At 49.9% G+C, this 24822-nt stretch overlaps 1 protein-coding gene across 1 annotated transcript in view; it reads left to right on the top strand.

Annotated features, from left to right (window-relative positions):
- Positions 1-24822, top strand: part of PLPPR2 (phospholipid phosphatase related 2) — a 36023-nt gene that overhangs the window by 4435 nt on the left and 6766 nt on the right. The window contains exons 3-6 of the mRNA XM_060268755.2: positions 4549-4669; positions 12587-12843; positions 17451-17627; positions 19237-19377. Coding sequence (XP_060124738.1) covers positions 4549-4669; positions 12587-12843; positions 17451-17627; positions 19237-19377 — 696 coding nt within the window. The remainder of the gene's footprint in view (positions 1-4548; positions 4670-12586; positions 12844-17450; positions 17628-19236; positions 19378-24822) is intronic.

The following is a 24822-nucleotide window of genomic DNA, read 5'->3' as shown; positions in this document are numbered from 1 at the left end:
GCCCGCAACTCGGACTCCCATGCCTACCGCGAGCCGTCGGTGGAAGCTGCTGCACTGCTTTGCTGCCGGTTCCTTCCTCTCCCCTTCCCGCTCACTTGCCTCCTTCCCTTCCTCTCCCCCTGCCTGCCTGCCTCCTCCAGCCAGGAGCACGGTGCAGCAGCTCCCCCCTTCCCCTGATGGCTGGCAGTAAGCCCGGGAGTCATGGGCGGGCAGTGCGTTGTAGCCCCATGCTCCCAGCTGGAGGAGGCAGGCAGGGGAGAGGACGGGAAGGAGGCAGGTGAGTGGGAAGGGGAGAGGAAGTAAGCAGGATCATGGGGGCGCACACAGCTATCCCGCACTTGGGAGGGTACTCTCCACACCCCTGGGGGACGTGCCTGCCCTGGGCAGCATGGCATAGCTGCCAAGTCTCCCGTTTTCCCCGGGAAATCCCCGTTTTTCCAGCTGTTCCTAGCTGAAAAAAACGGATTTCTTTGTTTTTCCCTGGTTTATTCTGGCGCGGCGGCCATTTTGGAACTGGGAGGAGCATGCTCAGAAGCGACTTTTGATGCTGCTCTGCCCAGCTCCAAAATGGCTGCAGTGCGACTTCTGGAGCGGTGGCCATTTTGGAACTGGGCAAAGCAGCATCAAAACTCACTTCTGAGCATGCTCCGCCCAGTTCCAAAATGGCGGCAGCACTACTTCCGGTCTGCTATTTCTGGCCCGGTCCCTTATTTCTCTGACAGCAACTTGGTAGGTATGCAGCATGGGCATATGATCCACCACTGGGTGGCAAATGGAGATCCTTCGACCCTTGCACCCATCTCAGCCAGGCAGATCTCTGGGAGATGCTGTCAGGTCAGGATGCTATAGAGGCAGGTGTCTTGGCAGGAAATGCAGAGCCATTTGGGTGTTGGGTGTTTTGGAAGGGTGACCGAAAGAACAGGGTCAAGACACAAGAAAAGCGTGATGGATCAGATCCAGCGCCTATCTAGTCCAGCATCCTGTTCTCACAGTAGACAACCAGATGCCCACAGAATGCCTACAGTAAAAAGAAACGGTAAAGGACCCCTGGACGGTTAAGTCCAGTCAAAGGCGACTATGGGGTTGCAGTGCTCATCTTGCTTTCAGGCTGAGGGAGCCAGCGTTTGTCCACAGACAGCTTTCTGGGTCATGTGGCCAGCATGACTAAACCGCTTCTGACACAACGGAACACAGTGACAGAAGCCAGAGTGCACGGAAACGCCATTTGCCTTCCCGCCGCAGCAGTAGTACCTATTTATCTACTTGCACAGGTGTGCTTTCGAACTGCTAGGTTGGCAGGAGCTGGGACAGAGCCATGGGAGCCCACCCACGTCCCTAGGATGCGCACAAGCAGAATATCAGTGCAACAGCACTCTCCACACCTGCAATTTCCACCAACTGATATTCAGAGGCGTACTGCCTCTGATGGTGCCCTCGGGTTCAACTCAGGAAATGTTTCTGCACACCATCCTATTTTTATCCAAAATCTACCAAATGTTGATATCATCTTTATTCAGGGCCAGCCCAAGACATTTGGGCACCGGAGGTAAACCCCAAAATGGCGCCTAACGCTTTCCAGGGAATAAGAGGGGAGTGAAGATCTATATTAGAACAAGGAGGGAATAAAGATATACACTGGGATCTGCTGCCCCTGTGGGTCCTGCTGCCTCAGGTGGTTGTCTCACCTTGCCTCAGAGGTGGGCCGGCCCTCTCATGATGCATTCTTGCCATGTGGGTTCAAAAGCATTTGTGGACTGGAAGCCCTTTAGAATGCAGTAAGTTCTTGTTCTGCTCTAGAAAGCCTGCTAGACTAGCGTTGGCATATTTCAAACTGTGAAAATCCAGACTTTTTTTTTCCAACATCGCTTTTGAAAATGCAGTTTTTGAGCTATTTTTATGGGAAAGCAGCACTGTCGACATGGGCTGCCATATGTCCGGATTTTCCCGGACGGTTTTTCCTGATTTCCACCTGAACACTGCTACTGACTACAGTATTCCATATACCAGGAAAATCCAGGCGTATGCCAAACCCTATCTAGACTTCCATCCCAGCACTATCAGATTCTTGTCAGGTATTTTCCAAAGTGGAAATGAAAAATCCAGCTACTTCCTCGAGGTAATGCATTCCGTCGACATACTGCTGTTATCATTAGGGAATGCTTCCAGATGATCAAGTCCTTATTTTTCTGTTCGACTTCCAAAACGTTCGGGAACCAAGACATGGTTTCCGATTGGCTGCAGGAAGCTCCTGCAGCCAATCGGAAGCTGCATCAGACATTTGGGTTCTGAAGAACGTTCAGAAACCAGAACACTCACTTCCGGGTTTGCAGCGTTTGGGAGCCAAAACGTTCAACTCGCAAGGTGTTCATGAACCAAGGTACGACTGTATTTTATTTAAAAGGGGGGGGACGGTGGATTTATTATTATTCAGTTCAATTCAGTTTATTTAATTTTTTATTTTTGAAATGAGATAATAGACCCTCTCATAGTCATTTTACAGTATGGAAAGCAGGATCACATATAACTATTCCGATACCACCATGAGCGTAATAGAAGATTTAAAAAGGATGTCTGGAGAAATCCTAAGTAACAAAAGTCAGGATTAGTAGCAGAGATACACACAATTTTACATGGTTTTCTGATATTACCCTCAAACTCGGGCAAATGGGGATTGCAATAGATTCCCTATTGGATGAGTCACAAATCTTCTTTCTCATCAAGCAGAGACTGCTAGACCATGAAATCCCAAAACTCTACCCCCCCCAGCCTTTTGTATGTTCATCTGCTTACTTAGGATTGCATCCCCACCATGGAGTAATGCCAAATTACTTTTATAATTTAGTCATCACATTGCAGAGCTTTTATGCTAGCTCATCTAAATGCATTCCCCTCTTCTTTTTAGTTCGGAAAGTTTCAAAAAATCTCCTTCCAGAACAGATTCTGCTCCTGTAATAAGAAAACACCAGATACAATACATCACATAATTTTGGATTGCCCTCTTCTCAACACCCTTGGCAGAGATCTCCTTGTGCCTTCCTTACATCCTAAAATATCAATTTACGAAGAGTCTGTAATCCAATATTTATTGAGGGATGATACTCTGGAAACAACCAAGATTGTTTCGGGGTATTTAGTCGAGATTTTTAAACCTAAATCTAAAGTTGCCTGATTTACTCAATGGTGGCTATCTAGTCTTTTCTATATTGTGTGTATTTTGGATTATGATTTTATTGCTTAATCTTGTGCCAATAAAGGCTAATAACAATAGCAATAACATTGTTATACATACATATAAGTGTCTGGGGACTTCTATTTCAGTGTATCTGAAGAAGTGTGCATGCACACGAAAGCTCATACCAAAATAAAAAACTTAGTTGGTCTTTAAGGTGCTGCTGGAAGGATTTTTTTTAATTTTGTTTCAATAGCAATAACAGTATCTCTGCAGACAGGAGCAGACTTAAAGTCAACTCGGCTGGGGACCAGAATCAAAGAGCAGAATTAGGTGTTGTTGATGTTTAATTGTTTAGTCGTGTCCGACTCTTTGTGAGCCCATGGAGCAGAGCACGCCAGGCACTCCTGTCTTGCACTGCCTCCCGCAGTTTGGTCAGACTCATGTTGGTGGCTTCGAGAACACTGTCCAACCATCTCGTCCTCTGTCGTCCCCTTCTTCTTGTGCCCTCCATCTTTCCCAACATCAGGGTCTTTTCCAGGGAGTCTTCTCTTCTCATGAGGTGGCCAAAGTATTGGAGCCTCAGCTTCACGACCTGTCCTTCCAGTGAGCACTCAGGGCTGATTTCCTTCAGAATGGATTGGTTTGATCTTCTTGCAGTCCATGGGACTCTCAAGAGTCTCCTCCAGCACCATAATTCAAAAGCATCAATTCTTCGGCGATCAGCCTTCCTTATGGTCCAGCTCTCACTTCCATACATCACTACTGGGAAAACCATAGCTTTAACTATACGGACCTTTGTCGGCAAGGTGATATCTCTGCTTTTTAAGATGCTGTCTAGGTTTGTCATTGCTTTTCTCCCAAGGAGCAGGCGTCTTTTAATTTCGTGACTGCTGTCACCATCTGCAGTGATCAAGGAGCCCAAGAAAGTAAAATCTCTCACTGCCTCCATTTCTTCCCCTTCTATTTGCCAGGAGGTGATGGGACAAGTGGCCATGATCTTTGTTTTTTTGATGTTGAGCTTCAGACCATGTCTAGGTTTGTCATTGCTTTTCTCCCAAGAAGCAGGCGTCTTTTAATTTCATGACTGCTGTCACCATCTGCAGTGAGCATGGAACCCAAGAATTAGGTAGTCACATCTTTTTCTGCAGCAAGTGCCCATCTATTTGTTTCAGCCATTTATGGTCTCCGAAATGGATATCCCGATAAAGAGTGAGGCCCCGTCTTGCTAAATAAGTGTGTTGGACCCACAAGTGTAAACACCGTGTCATAAGCACTTTCAAAGAAACAGATTCTTTCTCACTCCAGTGGTTAATAAATTGGGCTTGACTTGACCAAAGCTGATCTTCTTTCTCTTACCCACCACCTGCCTGCGTCAGATTCTTGTTGGGGAACTGGCTGCCTTCTTCCTCCAGCCTGAGAGACGCGAGGAGAAGACAATCGTCTCAGGAGAGTGTTGCTATTTCAACCCCCTTCTACGGCGCATCATCCGTTTCCTGGGTAAGTGAAAGATTACCACCCGGCCTCCTTCCCTTGCCTCAAGGTCACTCCCAATATTCCCTCCTCACTTTCAGCTCCACCCTGTTAAGAGTTATGTGAGCAGAATTCCCTGATCTGGACCTTGTGCAGAGTATGGATCAATAAGCTCTCCACGCTGAGAAAAATATAGTTCCAAAGTTTTACAGCAAACCATCTTTTAACTGGTTACAAAAAAGGGTAACCAACTAAAATACAAATCAGCTCATTGCTCTTAAACAACTAGCAATGCAGTCCAGTTTTCTTTAGGTTCTTACCTAAGAACTATTCTCTCTGTGGTCCCAGAGAGACAGATAAGCAAGTTATCTGGCAATATGCCGGCAGTTTCTAAGAGAGGCCCAGTCTCCCAGTCATCAATTAACATAAACACTGTTATGTACTGAGCTGAATCCTAGAACAATAGGATTCAGAATCAGCGGGAGCTACCCAATCCAACTCCAGGTGGAAGTGAATCCGCAACCTGATTGGCCTGCTGGAGCAGCCAATCAGGCGGCTGGCAGAAGTGAATCTGCTACCTGATTGGCCTGTAGGAGCAGCCAATCAGGCTGCAGGCAAAAGTCAATCCACAATATAATTGGCCCACAGGTGTAGCCCTGAAGTAGCCAATCACGCAAGGCCCATTGTGTAAATAATGTATATAAGCAGATGGTTTTGGGAAAAGAGCCATTCGTCTTCTCTTCTCCTCCTTGATGACTATGAGCTGAATAAAGAGCATGAAATTCACTCTTGACTCCGAGTATATTTCACTGGCGACGAAGGTGGGATCCTGCTGAGCTGACCGCCACCACGCACTGCACCGCAGCACCGCCACCTGCTGCACCGCTGCATCGCACCGTGCATCCAGGCTTCAGCTCCAGGACCCAAGGAACCCAGAATGGCAACCGACAGCAGCTTCTCGCCATTCAAACCAGCATCAGGAGACTGGGAAGGGTACGCCGCCCGTTTCAACTTCCTCCTGCAAGCGAAAGAAGTCACCAACGATGCCATGAAGAGGGCGACATTCTTCAGCGTCTGTGGAGAGGAGACGTTTGAAATCGCCCGGGCTCTCCTTGCACCTAGAGATGTCGCTACCGTCTCTTACAAAACAATAATGGAACGGCTGAAGGAGCACTTCTCACCACAGCCCTCGGTGGTAGCTTGCCGAAATGCCTTCTACGCAAAACGGCAAGCCCCGGGGGAAACCATAACTGGGTTTGTGACCTCCCTCCGCCAAGCCGCCCGGTTATGCAACTTCTCAGAATTGGAGAACATGCTTCGTGACCGCCTCGTCGGTGGCCTGAGGGACGAGATGTTGCAACGACGCCTCTACGCCAAAAAAGACCTCACGTTCCAGATTGCTCTGGAGGAAGCCCTGGCAACCGAAGCCGCCGAGAGGTCAACGCAAGAGGCACGACCGGCCCCGCCATCCCAACCGAGGGTCTACCACGAAGACCTCACCGACGAATCCGAATCTGACAGGGAAGAAGTACACCGAGTACAGCGGCGCACTCAAGCAGCACACACACCACAGCAGCCTCGACGAGAAGGAGGGAACTGTGCAAGCTGCGGGGAGAACCACGAGAGGAGGACCTGTCGTTTCCGCAACGCAGAGTGCAGGCAGTGCAGAAAATTGGGACACATCGCCCGGGTGTGTCGGGCTCGACTCACCCGTCGACAAGCATCAGATGACCGACCCAGGAGCCCCAGGTCACACGGCACCATGCACCAAGGCAACTCGACGGAGATCACGGACTACCAGGTATTCCAGTTGCCCCATCCCAGCACAGAGAAAATTTATATAGAGGTACAGATAGAGGGAGCCCCATGCCGCATGGAGCTGGACACGGGTTCAACTCTATCCATAATCTCGGCCCGAACATTAAGGGAACTGTGCCCTAATGGGGGTCCCAAACTAAGGCCGGCCCCATTCACCCTCCGGGACTTCCAGAAACGTAAGGTCCCTACTATGGGGGTGGGGACCTTCAGGGTGCAATATCGAGGGCGAAAGCAACAATTGGACTTGCTGGTAGTTAAGGGCCCCTACGTTAGCTTACTGGGACTGGCATGGTTTGGACCTCTGGGGCTAGCCGTTACTGGGGTGAACCGCACTAGCTTACAAGTGGACGTGGACGCCATATGCAAAGAGTTTCCAGGGGTTTTCGATGGGGCACTGGGACGATACACAGGACCCCCCATTGCCCTACAGCTAGACCCCGCTGTACGACCCATCAGGCACAAGGCCCGCCGGGTCCCGTTTGCCCTGAAACCCCGCATAGACGAGGAATTGGACCGGCTCGTGGAGCAAGGAGTGCTGGAGCCGGTGCCCAACGCCCCCTGGGAAACTCCAATTGTCACACCCGTCAAGCCTAACGGTTCGGTCCGCATCTGTGCAGACTACAAATGCACCATAAACAAGGCTCTCACGGCCCATGCATACCCAGTGCCAGTGGTCAGCCATGTCCTCGCCACCCTGGCTGGGTCAAAAATCTTTGGCAAACTGGACTTGGCCCAAGCGTATCAACAGTTGCCTGTGGACGAAGCCACAGCAGAGGCTCAGACGATTGTGACGCACAGAGGGGCATTCAGAGTAAAGCGGCTGCAATTTGGCGTTAGCGTGGCACCAGGCATATTCCAGAATCTAATGGACTCTCTCCTTAAAGGGATTCCTGGTGTCACCCCCTTCTTCGATGATGTACTGATCGCCGGGCCCACACCAGAGGAATTTGAGGACCGCCTCCGCTCCGTCCTGCACCGTTTCCAGACGGCGGGCCTCAAGGTGAAGCGGGAAAAGTGTTTACTGGGAGTGCCGCAGGTGGACTTTCTGGGATTTAAGGTGGACGCAGAAGGGGTCCATCCAACCGGTGACAAGGTACGGGCCATTTGTGAGGCCCCAGCGCCCAAGAGCAAGCCCGAACTTCAGTCATTCTTGGGACTATTGAACTTTTACCATGCCTTCCTTCCCCATAAGGCAGCGGTAGCGGAGCCCCTACACAGACTCCTAGATAAAAGGGCCCCTTGGGTGTGGGGCCAGCGACAAAGGGCCGCATTCCAGGCAGTCAAGGACTTGCTCGTCTCGAACTCGGTCTTAGCACACTTCGACGAGAGGCTGCCAGTGGTGCTGGCATGCGACGCCTCTCCCTATGGCATCGGCGCTGTCCTGGGACACCAACTCCCGGATGGAAGAGAGGTGCCGGTGGCATACTTCTCCCAGACGCTTGCTGCAGCCGAACGAAACTACTCACAGATTGACAAGGAGGGTCTGGCAATCGTGAAGGGCGTAAAAAAATTCCATGATTTCTTGTACGGGCGGCCCTTTACCATAGTGACTGACCACAAGCCGTTGCTTGGCCTGTTTGCCCCTGAGAAGCAGACCCCCCAAGTGTTGTCTCCACGTGTCCTCAGGTGGTCAATTTTCCTTGCCGGCTACCAGTATGCACTAATCCACCGCCCTGGGAAGGCGATGGGCCACGCAGACGCCCTCAGCAGGCTACCACTACCAGAAACAGGCCCCGACCCAGCGCCTGCGCAAGAGGTTATGACCCTGGAGCTGCTTCCCGACCGACCCATTCAGGCACAAGAAGTTGCGCACCATTCCACAAAAGATAGGGTCATCTCCCGGGTCCTGGACTGGGTGTGGCGAGGATGGCCCAGCAGCAGCCCCGGGCCAGAATTCGCTGGCTACACAAACCGCAAACATGAACTGTCGGCCCACAAGGGGTGCCTGTTATGGGGAAGCAGGGTTGTTGTTCCCCAGCCCCTCCGCAAAAGGGTCCTCACAGCCCTACACGAGACACACCCAGGGGTAGTGAGGATGAAGGCCCTTGCCAGGAGTTATGTGTGGTGGCCGGGGATTGACAGAGAGATAGAGGCCTGGGTCCAACACTGCCAGACCTGCCAAGAATCCCGCCCGGATCCCCCAAGGGCCCCAGTCCAGCCCTGGGAGTCCGCCCGACATCCATGGTCACGCTTGCACGTGGACTTCGCTGGCCCCTTCCAGGGAAAAACATTCTTCATAGTGGTGGATTCCTACACCAAATGGCTGGAGGTCGCACTGGTACCATCCACTTCTACGGCGGCAGCCATCCGGGTACTACGTAAGCTGTTTGCGACCCACGGGCTCCCTGACACCCTCGTCTCGGACAATGGAACCGCATTCACGTCAGAGGAGTTCCAGACCTTCACAGCGCAGAACGCCATCCGCCACATCCGCTCAGCACCATTCCACCCTGCCACCAATGGCCAAGCGGAGCGCATGGTGCGGACCACCAAGGACAGCCTCCGCCGCATGACACAAGGGGACTGGGAATACCGCCTTGCCGCATTTCTTCTAGCACAGCACAGCACCCCAAGCACAACGACGGGCCGGAGCCCAGCTGAATTACTAATGGGCCGGCGCCTTGCAACTAGACTGGACCGACTTCACCCCGACAGAGCTCAGGATGAGGTAGTGGTGGGGAAAGGCAGGAACCCCCGGACATTTGTGGCCCAGGACCCAGTGTATGCAAAGAATTTTGGGGCAGGCCCAGCATGGGTACCCGCCACAGTCACCAAGGTGACCGGTCCCGTGTCGTACGAGGTACTAACGGAAGGGGGGCAATGTTGGCGCCGCCACTGCGACCAGATACGGCGACGATTCCCAGGAGGAACCCGGGAGGAGAGCGGGACAGAGGGGTCCCAAGGGGACAGCAGGGCAGTGAGGCCTGTAGAGCGAGAGGGGTGGGCAGAGGAAGCAGAAGCAGTAGGCACAGAGGGGCGCCCCGAGGCTGGAAGGACACCGGAACCAGAGCTACAACCTAGTGGTTCAGCGGCGCCAGACCAGACAGCCCCGGCACAGCCAGCAGCCTCGGAACACGAGCCAGAACCAGAACCCCTGACCAAGGAACACCCCAGGCCACAACGCACACGGAGGCGGCCAGCAGACCTTGGGGACTACGAATGCAACTTCCCGGGCAGGACTGGAACTTAGAGGGGAGGGGTGTTATGTACTGAGCTGAATCCTAGAACAATAGGATTCAGAATCAGCGGGAGCTACCCAATCCAACTCCAGGTGGAAGTGAATCCGCAACCTGATTGGCCTGCTGGAGCAGCCAATCAGGCGGCTGGCAGAAGTGAATCTGCTACCTGATTGGCCTGTAGGAGCAGCCAATCAGGCTGCAGGCAAAAGTCAATCCACAATATAATTGGCCCACAGGTGTAGCCCTGAAGTAGCCAATCACGCAAGGCCCATTGTGTAAATAATGTATATAAGCAGATGGTTTTGGGAAAAGAGCCATTCGTCTTCTCTTCTCCTCCTTGATGACTATGAGCTGAATAAAGAGCATGAAATTCACTCTTGACTCCGAGTATATTTCAAACACTGAAGCAAAGGGCCTATCTCCACTTCTGTTCAAGTGTTTTCAAATCACAGATCCGAGAGGTTTTTTTGTTTTTGTCCCACCCCTTTCCCCAGGAAAAGGAGCTGTTTACTTCTGAATTGGAATAGAAAACCCGATTGGCGTTTGTTCCAATTTGACAGTAAACAACAAGGTTTTGTGGGGAAAGCAGCAGGACAATATATATATATATTCCTCTTGGACCCGTGACATGAAATCATAGGACAAATGAAAGTGTGGATGACCCCAAAGTTTCCATCCTCTTGTGGCAGCTTTAGCTTCAATAGGATGTTGTTGTTTTTTTGCACTTGCCACAGTTCTCTGCAAAGCAGACATTCTGCAGATACAAAGCTCACTACGTTCCACACACAATGCACACTAGGACTGGGCGATAGCTGGTTTTCAACATCGCAGTATATCGCCAGCTAAACATTGCGATATACAGGTATATCATGGTGTCTGAAATAAGGAAGGAGCTATTTAGAGGCATTGGCTGGCCTCACAGTTTTTCCTGCATCGTGAATTTTGCTCTTGTGGTTCATTGCCGCCTGCTTGAGGCAGGGGAGAGCTGAGCCAGCAGAATGAATGGGAGCTGCAGGAATCAAGAGGCACATTGGCTGGCTTCATGGTTTTGCCCACATTGTGATTTTTGCATAGCACACACATACACGATGATTCACGATTTACTGCCAGGAAGGGCTGGGTTTAGGTCTGATGAGGCCGTGAGCTACTGAAGGTAATGGGACCCTTTATATGTCCAGCTGTCCTTTGTCAGCAACAAATTGTCACTGTTTTTGTGTATGTTGAATATATGCTATATGGACCTAATAGGTATCTAAAGCCATTTGCACATAACAAAATATGTATTTTATCAAAGTAATTGTTGAACTGAAATACAATTAAGATGAAGTATATTAATAGTGAAATGCAATTAAGAAGAAGTATATTCATAGTGAAGAAGTATATTCATAGGGACCCAGGTGGCGCTGTGGGTTAAACCACAGAATCTAGGGCTTGCTGATCAGAAGGTTGGCGGTTCGAATCCCTGCAACGGGGTAAGCTCCCGTTGCTCGGTCCTAGCTCCTGCCCACCTAGCAGTTCGAAAGCACATCAAAGTGCAAGTAGATAAATAGGTACCACTACAGCAGGAAGGTAAACGGCGTTTCCGTGTGCTGCTCTGGTTCACCAGAAGCAGCTTTGTCATGCTGGCCACAAGGCCCCAGAAGCTGTCTGCGGACAAACGCCGGCTCCCTCGGCCTATAGAGCGAGATGAGCGCCGCAACCCCAGAGTCGGACACGACTGGACCTGATGGTCAGGGGCACCTTTACCTTTACCTATATTCATAGTGAAATAATTATTAAGCTCTAACTTACAATGATTTTTTTTATTCATAACAAACTTAATAATGCAAACACAATGGCATTTGTGTGTTTGTAAAATTCCTTTAGAAACACAATTTACAAAGACTCATAATCTAGTCTCTAGAAACTTGCTATAACATGAAATAAAATAGGTGTAAATATATGATGCAAATTACTAATAATTATAAATAGCAGAATGTAGGCACCCTCTACCCTGTTTCTCCGAAAATAAGGCATAGCCATAAAATAAGCCATAGCAGGATTTTTAAGCATTCAAGGAATATAAGCCATACCCTGAAAATAAGACATAGTGATAGGTGCAGCAGCAATGCTGGCCGCAGCAGCAGGCGGAGGGGGAAAAACCAAGACATCCCCTGAAAATAAGGGACCCAGGTGGCGCTGTGGTTAAACTACTGAGCTTAGGGCTTGCTGATCAGAAGGTCGGCGGTTCGAATCCCTGTGACGGGGTGAGCTCCCGTTGCTTGGTCCCAGCTCCTGCCAACCTAGCAGTTCGAAAGCACGTCAAAATGCAAGTAGATAAATAGGAACCGCTACAGCGGGAAGGTAAACGGCGTTTCCATGTGCTGCTCTGGTTCGCCAGAAGCGGCTTTGTCATGCTGGCCACATGACCTGGAAGCTATACGCCGGCTCCCTCGGCCAATAATGCGAGATGAGCGCCGCAACCCCAGAGTCGGTCACGACTGGACCTAATGGTCAGGGGTCCCTTTACCTTTACCTTTAAATATAAGACGGTGTCTTATTTTCAGAGAAACACGATATATAAAAATGAGTAAACCAGTGGTATTTTAGGGAGCAGGCTAGCAGGCAGGGCCCATTACTTACATCGCAGGAGCCTACACAACACAAAACACTGTTGCTGTAGTAGGTTTTATTTTATTTTTTAATCTTATATTTTGGAAATGTACATCCAGGTTTTTATTTCTTTAATTTGGGGGGCGGGGCAAGAGAGTGGGGCCCTAAGCTACAGCTTGTTTAGCTTATACGTAAATCCGGCACTGCTGCCAGGCGAAAAATTATGAAACCGATATCACGATATGGAATTCAAACCAGTTTTGGACGATATATCTTTTACAAGCCCCATCTTCGCCACCTCCAGCTGCTCACCTCCTTCCTTTCAGCCCTTTTCTTGCCTTTTACTTTCCCACAGGCATTTATTCGTTTGGCCTCTTCACTACCACTATCTTTGCCAACGCTGGCCAGGTGGTGACCGGCAACCAGACTCCACACTTCCTGTCGGTGTGTCGACCCAACTACACTGCCCTCGGCTGCCAGCTGCCACCAGGCACCTTCTACGTCACGGACAAGGCCGCCTGCACGGGCAACCCCGTCCTGGTCACTGCCGCCCGCAAGGCCTTCCCCTCCAAGGATGCTGCTCTCAGCGCTTACGCTGTGGCGTATACTGTGGTACGAGGCTCTGGTGGGCGGAGGGGCCGGGGAGATGGGTGTCGGAGTGAGGAGGGAACTGAAGTGGCAGCGGTATGAAGAAAGCGCCGAGCTCTTCCCACAAGGACATGTTGGGTGTGGTGGAGGTGACTGCGGGGCCCAACCTTTCAAAGGCCACCTACACCAAGTTTTCCCAAACTTGGGTCTCCAGCTGGTTTTGGACTACAAGTCCCATCATCTCCCCGGCCACTGCTCCTGCTAGCTAGGGATGATGGGAGTTGTAGTCCAAAAATAGCTGGAGACTCAAGTTTGGGGAAACTAGGGTTGCCTTATTTCAAAAAGTAAAATCCAGGACACGCTGAAAGACCCCAAAATTGTTGTGTTTTTTTTTTAAGGAAAACCCAAAAGTTGTACAGCTTTTTTGTTTTAACAAAACCGTCCCCCAAACCACAATTTTTCAATTGACTTGCCTAAAATCCAGGACAAAGTGCCACATTTCGGAAATGCCCTCCCAAACGTCATTTCGGCCTTCGAAATCCCGATAATGTCCAGGGAAATCTGGACGTATGGCAGCCCAAGGGAAACCCTGACCTACGATCGCAAGGGATGCCAGACAGCTCTGGATTTTGCTTGCCCCACCCCAAAGTGGGCTCCTTAGGGGGGCTGGGCTGCCTTCTGATGGGCATGAAGGAAAAAAGAGGGGAGGAAAGTGGGCCTTTTGCTATCAAGGCTCAGAAAAGAAATGAGTTGGGTGGCTCAGCAGTGTCACAAAGTGTCACCTGATCTGAGCAGAGAACCTACTCTCTTTCCAGATGGAGAGGACCGAATGGTCTACCTCCACAGTTGAAGGCAAGCACGCTTCCAGATACCTGTAGCTGTAAACCAGGCATCCCCAAACTGCGGGCCTCCAGATGTTTTGGCCTACAATTCCCATGATCCCTAGCTAACAAGACCAGTGGCCGGGGAAGATGGGAATTGTAGTCCAAAACATCTGGAGGGCCGAAGTTTGGGGATGCCTGCTGTAAACCATGGGATGGGAGAGGGCTCTTGTGCTCGTGTTCCCCTCGCTGGTTCCCCACAAGTCGTATCTGGTTGGCCACTGTGAGAACAGGATGCTGGTCATTGGCCTGATCCAGCAGGCGAGTTTGTTTCTATGTTCCTAAATAATTTCCCTTTGCCTCTCCAACAACATCTGGGGGACACCCAGGATCAGCAAGAAAGACTTTAGCTGCGGTGGTGGCAGCAATCTGCTATGGGGTGGGAATACATAAGGGCAGGAATAAAGGCTCATCCAAACATCCATTTGCTCCATTACTGAATTGGAACCAATGGCAATTGGTTTTCTGCAGAACGCTGCTTGTTCTAGAGAGAGGATTTCCAGGGGAAAGCGACAGAGCAAAGGCAAAATTGCCTGGACCAGAAAACTGCCCAGACCTGTGCTTTCTAGGCAAGGGACAAGCAGAAGTGTGGATGAGCCCTTAATATCTGCATATCGAACGAGACTTTTCAAAGTGTTTGCCTGTGTTTGCTTGTGTGTGTGTGTGTGTGTAAGAGAGAGGGAGAGAGAGAGAAGATACATAGGCTCTGCCTTGGGCAGCAAAATGTCTTGGGGCAAGCAATAGGTGTCAGCTGCGAAGGAGGGAGAAATTCATCATATCAAAGACCTGGAAGGGACCAAATGATGGTGAGAACAGCCTCTATCCTGGGCTGGGCTGCAGAGCCAGCTTTCCTGTTAGGCTTCTTCCTGCATATAAAACACAGTGCAATTCAGAACATGCAGCGCTGCAGAAAGCTGCTTGATTATCTAATGGCTTTGTGCATTCGCTGGTTTCATTATTAAGATTTATTATTATTAAGATTTTCATTATTAAGATTTATTACCATTAAGATTTTCATTATTAAGATTTATTATCATTAAGATTTTCATTATTAAGATTTTCATTATTAACATGATTAATAAGCTGAACAACCAGCTCTAGACACAAGAGAACAAAGCAGCCGAGTCTCGCAGGAGGAAAGACGTACATACACAGATGTAAAGGCAAAGGGTAAAGGGACCCCTGACCATTAGGTCCAGTCGTGACCGACTCTGGGGTTGCAGCACTCATCTCACTTTATTGCCCGAGGGAGCCGGCGTACAGCTTCCAGGTCATGTGGCCAACATGACTAAGCCGCTTCTGGCGAACCAGAGCAGCGCACGGAAACGCCGTTTACCTTCCCGCCAGAGCAGTACCTATTTATCTACTTGCACTGCTTGCTTTTGAACTGCTAGGTGGGCAGGAGCAGGGACCGAGCAACGGGAGCTCACCCGTGGCGGGGATTCAAACTGCTGACCTTCTGATCGGCAAGCCCTAGGCTCTGTGGTTCAACCCACAGCACCACAGATGTACCGCTGGCTAAACCGACCTGGCAGAGAACCTTTCCCAACCCCCAATATGTGGGCTGGTTAGCCCCCCCCCCACAGGAGAACTGATATGGGGCACACTGTTTCAGTTGGGGTTAAAGCAGTGCTGCAGTGCTGTGTGTACTCAGCTTTCCATTGGTGTGTGTGTGTGTGTGTGTGTGTGTGTGTGTGTGTGTGTGTGTGTATCAATCAATCAATAAGCTTTATTTGCATAGCTGACAGCCATAGCAACAGAATACATGCAATATACAATTAAAAACAACATGGATAAAAGGATCAGCCATATGACTATGATTATCGTTTAAAAGGTAGCCCTTAGTCTCATTGCACCCTTGATGAGTCTGACAACTTTTGTTGTTCTCAGGTCATTTTGATCTGATAGAAGAAAGAACAATGTGGCCTCAATTGAGCGGCCTGGGATAGTTATGAGTAGTGGTGTAATGAGATCGAGCTGCAAGTCTTTATAGAGGGGACACGACAGAAGGATGTGAACCACTGTTTCCGTGTTGCCAATTCCACAGGGGCAGAGTCGGTTTTCCGCTGGAATCTTTTGAAATCTGCCCTCGAGTACGGCGGAGGGCAGCACATCCAATTTGGCCAAAGTAAAAGCACATCTGAATTTAGAGATGGTTAATTTATACAGATAGCGTGACAGGGGTTCCAGCTGGGAGGGGGGAAAAGAAGGCAAACCAAGGGCAGGATTTCTTTATGATGGCCAGGTTGTTCTGTTGCTCAGGGTCCTTGAGGCGCTGTCCAATTAGCCTTTTTGCATTGGTAAGGCCCATCATAAGGAGCTGATGCGGATGGAGTCCGCAGGAAAGGAGTTTTTGGTGCGCTAGTTTGGACCACGCACTTTTATGAGGGTCCTGTAGGACTAGGGGCAGAAGGCCCTGCTGAGTGAATTAAGGAGGAGGTACAGTGGTCGGGGGCAGGAATGCTGACTTGCCTCCACTATTGAGCGATCTGATGTCTGATGTCACACGACACATCATGCAATGCACTGATTTCACACACACCACGTAGTGTGATGCACTGATGCAACATGTGCCACATCGCTGCTCAATACTGAGGGGACCCGGCTCCCTCCTTAAGAACTTCGGGAGGGAGGGGCAAAGTATCTTGGCCCCCACTAGCTGACGCACCTGCTCACAGGTCTTGAAGAAATGTGGTGGCAGTAGCTACAGGAATGTAGGAAACTGCTGGTTGCTCTAAGGCCCATTTCAGTGGTAAGTCGAGGCAGGGGGTGGGGTGGGGAATGAATCAGGACTCTGCAGTTGACTGCTGCCTCTCTGGAAGCGCCACAATACAGCGTATTTGTAATAAGAACTGTAAACCCGCCTTTTTTATTTACATTTTTAAAATACCACAACATAATAGCTGTGCATCCTGCAATGCCCGCGACTCTGTTATGCATTCCTAACGCCCTCCAAGGAAGACTTATTATTATTATTATTACAGTGGCACCTCAGTTTGCAAACGCAATCTGTTCCGTGGAGGCGTTCGCTCGCCGAGGCATTTGCTCGCCGAAGGCACGCTTCTGTGCGTGCGCGAAGTGCTGATAGAGCGCTTCTGCGCACGCACACGCTGCGCAGATCGCTTCTGCACATGCGCGAGCTGCGCACACCGCGTCTGCGCATCTGACACCGCGGAACCCAGATGTAAACACTTCTGGGTCTACGATGTTCGTAAGCGAAGGTTTTTGTAAATGGAGGTAGGCGTAAACCAAGGTTCCACTGTATTATTATTATTATTATTATTATTATTATTATTATTATTAATTTAATTGTACCCCGCCCATCCGGCTGGGCCTCCCCAGCCACTCTGGGTGGCTTCCAACAAAGATTAAAATGTCACACTAAAACTTCCCTAAACAAGGCTGCCTTCAGATGTCTTCTAAAAGTCAGACATCTGATAGGAGGGCATTCCACAGGGTGGGCGCCACTACCGAGAAGGCCCTCTGCCTGGTTCCCTGTAGCTTTGCTTCTCGCAGTGAGGGAACTGCCAGAAGGCCCTCGGCGCTGGATCTCGGTGTCCGGGCTAAACAATGGGGGTGGAGACGCTCCTTCAGGTATACTGGGCCGAGACTGTTTAGGGCTTTAAAGGTCAGCACCAACACTTTGAATTGTGCTCGGAAACGTACTGGGAGCCCCTAAGCAACTGCCCTCATTGCCCCCATTGCCAGCCTCCGACTGTGACCCTCTGTTGCACCTCTCTCCCCCTGCAGATGTACGTGACCCTGGTCTTCCAGCTGAAGGGCTCTCGCCTGGCCAAGCCTTCCCTGTGCCTGGCTCTGTTGTGCCCTGCTTTCCTGGTGGGTGTGGTTCGCGTTGCGGAGTATCGGAACCACTGGTCCGATGTGCTGGCGGGGTTCCTCACCGGTGGGGCCATTGCTGCCTTCCTGGTAAGTGATGGTGTGTCTGTCGTGGGCAAGACTGAAGGCAGACTGGGGGAGGCGGGGCTTCCGCACAGGACGTGGGGGAAGAGAGAGCTCGGGCCTCCTCACCTGCAGATGCAGGATGTTAGCTGGTGAAAGGGAGATGGGCAAGATGCTCAGGAGTAGGGTTGCCAGACTCAATAGTGGACAGGACTTCTGTGCCTTTAATTGCCCTGCTCTCTTTTGAGTCTGGAAACCTTAAAGAGAAACCAGCAGACCCTTTGTTTAATTTCCAAGCAAAGGGTCTGCTGGTTTCTCTTTAAGGTTTCCAGACTCAAAAGAGAGCAGGGCAATTAAAGGCACAGAAGTCCTGTCCACTATTGAATCTGGCAACCCTACTGAGGAGTTGTGCCACGTGGGCCTTCTATTGGGGACTTCGTGCGCAGTAGGCTAATGTTCTGTTCTGCTCTCTTCATTCTTTTCTCTTTGGCGATTAAGATTGTCTTCCATGAACACGGTTTTAACAGTGACCCTGTATGGGACTGTGGAGGCCAATTCTGGATCCACACGTCCTTCCACAGTGGGGACATAGGTTTCCGGGCAGGAGTTGATCATGGTGAGGGTTTGCCAAGCGTGCCTTCCTCTTACCACGTTTCTCCCTTTCGTCCTGAGTTCGAGTGTCTTCAAAGCCCATGACACTTTTAGTAAAGGCTGTTCTCCAATTGGAGCACTCACAGGCCAGGGTTTCCCAGTTATCAGTGCTTATACTATATATTTTTTCCCCAGATTTGCTTTGAGAACATCTTTAAACCTCTTTTGTTGTCCACTGGTATTTCGCTTTCCATTTTTAAGCTGGGAATAGAGGAGTTGCTTTGGAAGACGAAAGTCGCCTAATTTAATAAGTGTCTGCACAGCAGTTACAGGAGCCTCCTCACCAGATTATTAGTATTATTATCAGATTAGTACTTCACCTACACAGAAGCCTCTAGGTGCCGTACAACATACAAAGTAGGAAATGCAATTACATGGAGACATTGGCAAGCGTTGTGCAAAACTACGTGTGAAAAGCTTGCCTTTCCAAAATAACAGCCTCCGTAAATAATCTTACAAACCAACAGCAGGGTGAGATGTTAATTCTAAAGCCCTAAAAATCCTACCACCGTTAAAGCCGACAAAACTGTCAAGGACTACAGAAAAAATGAACAAACTCCTGGGGTGGGGCATAGCTTTGCCTGGCACCGAAAAGATGGCACAGAAGGCACTAGGTGATCTTCCCTGGGGAAAGTGTTCTATAGGAAGGGTGCCATCACCAAAAAAGTCCTGCCTCTTGACACCACTCTTGTTTGTTTGTTTATTTATTTGTTTGTTTGTTGTAATTTCCAATTTTATACATTTCAATAATTTTACAATCATTTTAACATTTCAGTTTTTGATGTATTTTTGTTTTTTGGTTATACTTTTCAAGCAGCGGCGGCGGCGGCGGCGGCAGTCCTTTTGAGGCATGTCAGGCCCCGCCCTGGGTCAGATGGTGAGAGGCAGGGACAGGACCTGCAGGCACTCTGCCTTTTTCTTTCACTGTATTGTTCGGGATCAGGAGAAGAGGGTTTTTTATGCTCCTACCTTCTTTTGCTGGCAGGTGACTTGCGTGGTCAACAATTTCCAGAGCAGCCCGCCTACGGCCAAGAAAACAACCCCAACTGAAAGCAGCTTGCCCAGTGTCCCTGTCATAGGCTTGCCCTGTGTGGACAGTTCCCTTGAAAAGTTGAGTGTGGCTCAGGTAAGTGCCCAGCAACCCTTGCCCACCTCATGCTCTGAGAAGTCCTAAAACATCTCTACGGCTCATGCACGGACACACACTTGGCTCCAGGTTTGGGGGTGGGCTGTGGGCTCTCCGTTGGGCTCCCTCCTCAGTCTGTGGGCCCTGACAGGCCTACATGGCACAGTGGGAGCCGAGGTGGGGAGCAACTAGAGCTCTCTGATCAACTGGCTTTAGCCACCACTTAAATCCCATACAGGACCCAGGTGGCGCTGTGGGTTAAACCACAGAGCCTAGGGCTTGCTGATCAGAAGGTCGGTGGTTCGAATCCCTGCAACGGGGTGAGCTAGAAAGCAGTTCGAAAGCACGTCAAAGTTCAAGTAGATAAATAGGGACCGCTCCGGAGGGAAGGTAAACGGCGTTTCTGTGCGCTGCTCTGGTTCGCCAGAAGCAGCTTTGTCATGCTGGCCACATGACCTGGAAGCTGTCTGCGGACAAACACCGGCTCCCTCAGCCTATAGAGTGAGATGAGCGCCGCAACCCCAGAGTCGGACACGACTGGACCTGATGGTCATTGGCCCCTTTAGTCTTTAAATCTCATACAGCGTCCCAGAGGAACACTATGTCGGGGCATTGTGGGAAATGCCTCCAGTTTAGATGCTAGACCCAGTTGCTTGGAGTGCTGGGTCCGATTGATAGATGAATAGATATATCTTCCCAGGGCAGTCTGGAGCAGGTTGGGCGCCCTGGCGCTGAGGCGCGGAGATCGCTCCGGCGTCCCCGCCCTTGCAGCGTCCTGCCTCCCGGCCCGGCGCCCTGGCGCACCGCGCCACCGGGACCTTACCTAGAGCCGGCCCTGTATCTTCCAATATACATGTACAGGCTATCATCACTCAGTCCTACTTGGAGAATTTCTGAGTTTGCATTAAGTTAGGGTGGGGAAGGGGAGCAAAAGCAGGTTGTAAAATGACACTTTTAAACAGCTGCATAGGCTGGAATAAAGGAAAAAGAGAAGGAGAAAATGATTTTAAAGAATGCAAAGGGTTTAAGCAGATTGAGAATGGGGTGACACTGAGGGATGGAAAGTGGCAATTTAAAAGTTTGAGCACTGGAAGGAATGTTAGCTTCAGATATTCCATAAGTAAAGGTAAAGGTAAAGGGACCCCTGACCATTAGGTCCAGTCGTGACCGACTCTGGGGTTGCGCATTATTGGCCGAGGGAACAAGCGTACAGCTTCCAGGTCATGTGGCCAGCATGACAAAGCCGCTTCTGGCAAACCACAGCAGCATCCGGAAACGCCGTTTACCTTCCCGCTTGGAGCGGTACCTATCTATCTACTTGCACTTTGAGGTGCTTTCGAACTGCTAGGATGGCAGGAGCTGGGACCGAGCAATGGGAGCTCACCCCATGGTGCGGATTTAAACTGCCGCCCTTCTGATCGGCAAGCCCTAGGCTCAGTGGTTTAACCCACAGCGCCACCAGCGTCCCACCATTCCATAAGTAGCTTTCCACAATCATACATTTCATTCCTGGTGCCATGTGTTGTCTTCAACATGAAGTTCTGGGCTCGATGCAGTAATTAAGAAGAGATATTATAGGGGGAATTCCACCTGAGTTCCACCATGGAAGGAAGGTGGGATGTATCATAATGGACCAAACAAGGAGAATTCAAAAGTTTCTGTTGCTTAGAGACCCATATAATCTTGGTGTGATGGAAAGGACAAAACTGGGAAGAGAAGACAGAATGTGCCTAGTGAATAATGAGAGGTGATAGCTGTATGGAGTAACCAAGAAGCAAGAAAGGAGGTTGTGGTAATCCAGGAAATGTTTGGGTGGAAGAAATGGATTTTAAGAGGGAAGGCAAAGACGAAAGACAGGTTGTCTCAGATGGAGGGAGCAGCTTGGCAAAAGGCTCCCAAGTGATGCTTGAAGACTGGAGAGCAGATGAATTTGTGCAGAGGGAAGGGGGGGAGGGATTGAGGAAGACGGGAGGGCAGAGCTAAAGAACAATTTCACATAAAGCAACCTCTTTTGTGTGATGGGACATGTCTGGCTGCCCATCACATGGTACCTAAGCTGTCCTGCAGCCATCCTCTCAACTCTTTGCTCCACTTCATGAGTGGTCAAAGGGAGGACTGACTAGCTGTTGCCTTGATGAACAACCGGGCAACTGGGCAGCCACTTTGACATGGTTTCCAAGAATTGCCCTTCTTACAGGGATATCTGAAACCTGGAGAATATCATCATTCACACATGAGTACCCACCATCACAGATGAGTTTCCCCAGTTTTAGGAATGTACAAATGAATGCCAAGAGCCAAACCAAAGTGACTATAAACATTCATTGGTGTATCTCCGAGCTTTCACTTATTCACAAAATCTGTTTAGATTGCCAACCTTTACATGTGAATGTTACACACACACACGCCAACTCTTCTTTTGGCCTCTTTTACACTTACAACTGTTCTGTTTCTTCGTTATTTTCTGCATCAGAGCTTTCACTCCCTAATAATCTATATACATAGCATTGAGTTTTCCCCTCCATTCTAAACCACCATTTTTACTGCTTTTTTTATCTCAGTAAGGATTTGGGTCTCCAATTCTCTACCCAAGTATGTAACCTTGGGTGTGTGTGTGTGTGTGTGTGTGTGTGTGTGTTTGCATAACTTCACCCACCCACCTCATCAAATTCTCTCTCTCTCTGTAGATCATGCCACGTATTTCTTTTTTGATATTGCCAGAATCCATCCCTTTCTATTATCAGTTGCTTAATCGTTGCTTTGAGCTCTGATTGTTTCTCATCTGGGATTCTCGTCCTGTTTTGTTTTCTGTCCGCCTCTCTCCCACCTTAAATGTTTCATTTCTCTTCCAAGTTCTGCTTGCTGAATAATCCATACCGCATGGTGTTGCTTTGATCATGGCATTCCTCATTACTGCTTACTGGACTGGCTCCCTATTATCTCCCAGAGACACTTTTGCTTCTTGCTTAGACATCCTGGAAAGACCTTTTGCCTCTTTGCACTTGCGGTTTCCGATCGCTCACTATGTTGCACTAATAAAAAAATTCCTTCCAGCAGCACCTTAAAGACCAACTAAGTTTTTATTTTGGTATGAGCTTTCGTGTGCATGCACACTTCTTCAGATACGTTGCACTGTCTGCTCTTTGCTCCCTTGTGTTTCTTGCCCTGTCCTTTCCTTCTCTGCTTGCTAGGAGTGCTCTTCCCCCTGTTAATGTCTTGCTTTCTTCCCTAAAAAAAGCAAATAGAATACACAGGTGCTTTCTTTCTTTTTTTAAGTGCCTTGCTATCTAAACAAATAACCACAAGGGGAAAAAATCCACCATGCAAAAAGTGCTTGATCCATTGGCTCACAGTCTGAATGTAGAGAGCTTTTAAAAGATGCCTGGACTTGATGCCAAGAATAAAATGGAGCAGTGCCAAAAAATGGAGTAGGGTGGGTTCATTTGTCAGAAGGAAAAAAGGCTCTTCTTGGCTGAGCTATTCTGAACCGTTTGAGAGGGGAAGGCCAAGAAGCAGAAGGTAGGGAGTTGCAGAAATTGGAAAGGTGGATCTTTAGGGTGATGAAAAGGAGGAGGAAGCAGGGGGCAGCAAGACATGGCAGCTCTAACCACAACAGGGGAGTGTGCCAGGCTAGCTACTTCTCTTAGTTCTTGAGCCCCTAACTCTAGTTGCCTCCCTGGATGGGGGGGGGGGCAAACCGCCACAATGATGCTTGGACCACGTGGGAGGAAGCCACCTGCCAGCCAACTCCCTTGAATTCCCAATCTCCTTGCAATTTGCTTATCTCAGAGCCTGCTCAGTCCAGCCTTCCCTTCTCTGCTCACATATCTGTAAGCCCAGAGGGACTCCTGTTCAAGCAAAAGCTCACCTTCAGCAGGTCTCAGTTCAACATGGTTGGGTGGGATTGGCAGTGTAGGGCAGGGGTAAGGGAACTGTGGGCCCTCCAGATATTGGTGGACTACCTCACCCATGGCTATTGTCCGTGCTGGCTGGGGCTGATGCAAATTTGAAGTGGGAGGTTCCTCTCTCTGTGTCTACTTTCCCCCGGGCAGACACATCAGTCTCCAGCACAAGCTGGGTTGCAGTCCCAACACTTTCAAACAGAAGTATCTGGAGGGCCACAAAGTCTCCATCCCTGGTTCAGAGCAGGCTTTCTCAACCTTGGCCCTCCAGATGTTTTGTTTCCCATCATCCCTGACCACTGGTCCTGCTAGCTAGGGATCATGGGAGCTGTAGGCCAAAAACATCTGGAGGGCCGAGGTTGAGGAAGCCTGGTTTAGAGACAACCCCTGTGATGGAATTGAGGGACTGATTATGCAGGCAGGCAAGGGGAAAGTGGCGCTTCTTCACAGAAGACATGAGTTTACTGTACATAGTTGTGAGTCAAGGCCCTGCTCCCCGCTTTGTGATGAAATAAGACACACAGACAAGAAAGAAGATTCCACCTGAACATTAGGAAGAACTTCCTGACAGTAAGAGCTGTTCGGCGGTGGAATTTGCTACCAAGGAGTCTGGTGGAGTCTCCTTCTTTGGAGGCCTTTAAGCAGAGGCTTGACAGCCATCTGTCAGGAATGCTTTGATGGTGTTTCCTGCTTGGCAGGGGGTTGGACTGGATGGCCCTTGTGGTCTCTTCCAACTCTCTCTATGATTCCATGACACAAGTATTTTAGGTTAATCAGCTAAAAAAAGGCCACAACTTTATTCGTTACTGAATGTCAGTGGTATTGGCTTAGGCATCGGCTCCGAACAGACTATACTTGACTCCTGCCCGCTCTTCGGGGAGTCACACAAGGGTTAACAATCTGGAGGGGGAGCTTGTTGATGCAAATCAACTGGAAGCTTTCCCGTAGAGTCACCGGAGGGGACGGGGTCATGCCATGGCCCTAGCCACCACCTGGGCACCAGACAGGAACCACGACCGCCAGATTCCTTTAACGGAATACCCTTCAAGGAGAGCGGCAGGTGATGGCCACAACCTCCCCTCTGACACACAACACATTTCCAATGCCTAATTGCCAAACCTTACAAAGTTGTGACAATTTGCCACGAGGTAGGCAAAAAACCAAGTGGCTGGACCCAATCGGCCAAGTGGAAAAAATTTCTACCAGGCCCTTTGGGCAACCAACCGAGGTCTATAGCAAGGTCAGGTGCTGAGGCAAAGCCTAAAGGGAGGGAGGGTGAGCCAAGGAAGCCGCGGACAAGGAGGAGCTTGTAGGGCAAAACCACGCCCACCAGCCTGCTGGATTGGCTGGCTGGAGTGCGTGACGCATGCCCAGGACTCCAATGACGCAGGGGGCCTGGCCACAACCCCCCTGCGGACGCAGGAAGCGATTCCTGCTCACACCACCTCCCCTCCGGGAAGAGGAGAAACTTTACACATAAACAGAGTGAGTTTTTGTGAACCTATCCATGCCCCCGATTCTGGAACTTTTGGGATTTGCGAGT

The sequence above is a fragment of the Zootoca vivipara genome, chromosome 15, assembly GCF_965207765.1.
Source record: "Zootoca vivipara chromosome 15, rZooViv2.hap1.1, whole genome shotgun sequence".
NCBI lineage: Eukaryota > Metazoa > Chordata > Lepidosauria > Squamata > Lacertidae > Zootoca > Zootoca vivipara.
This window is presented reverse-complemented; position numbering and strand designations above follow the sequence as displayed.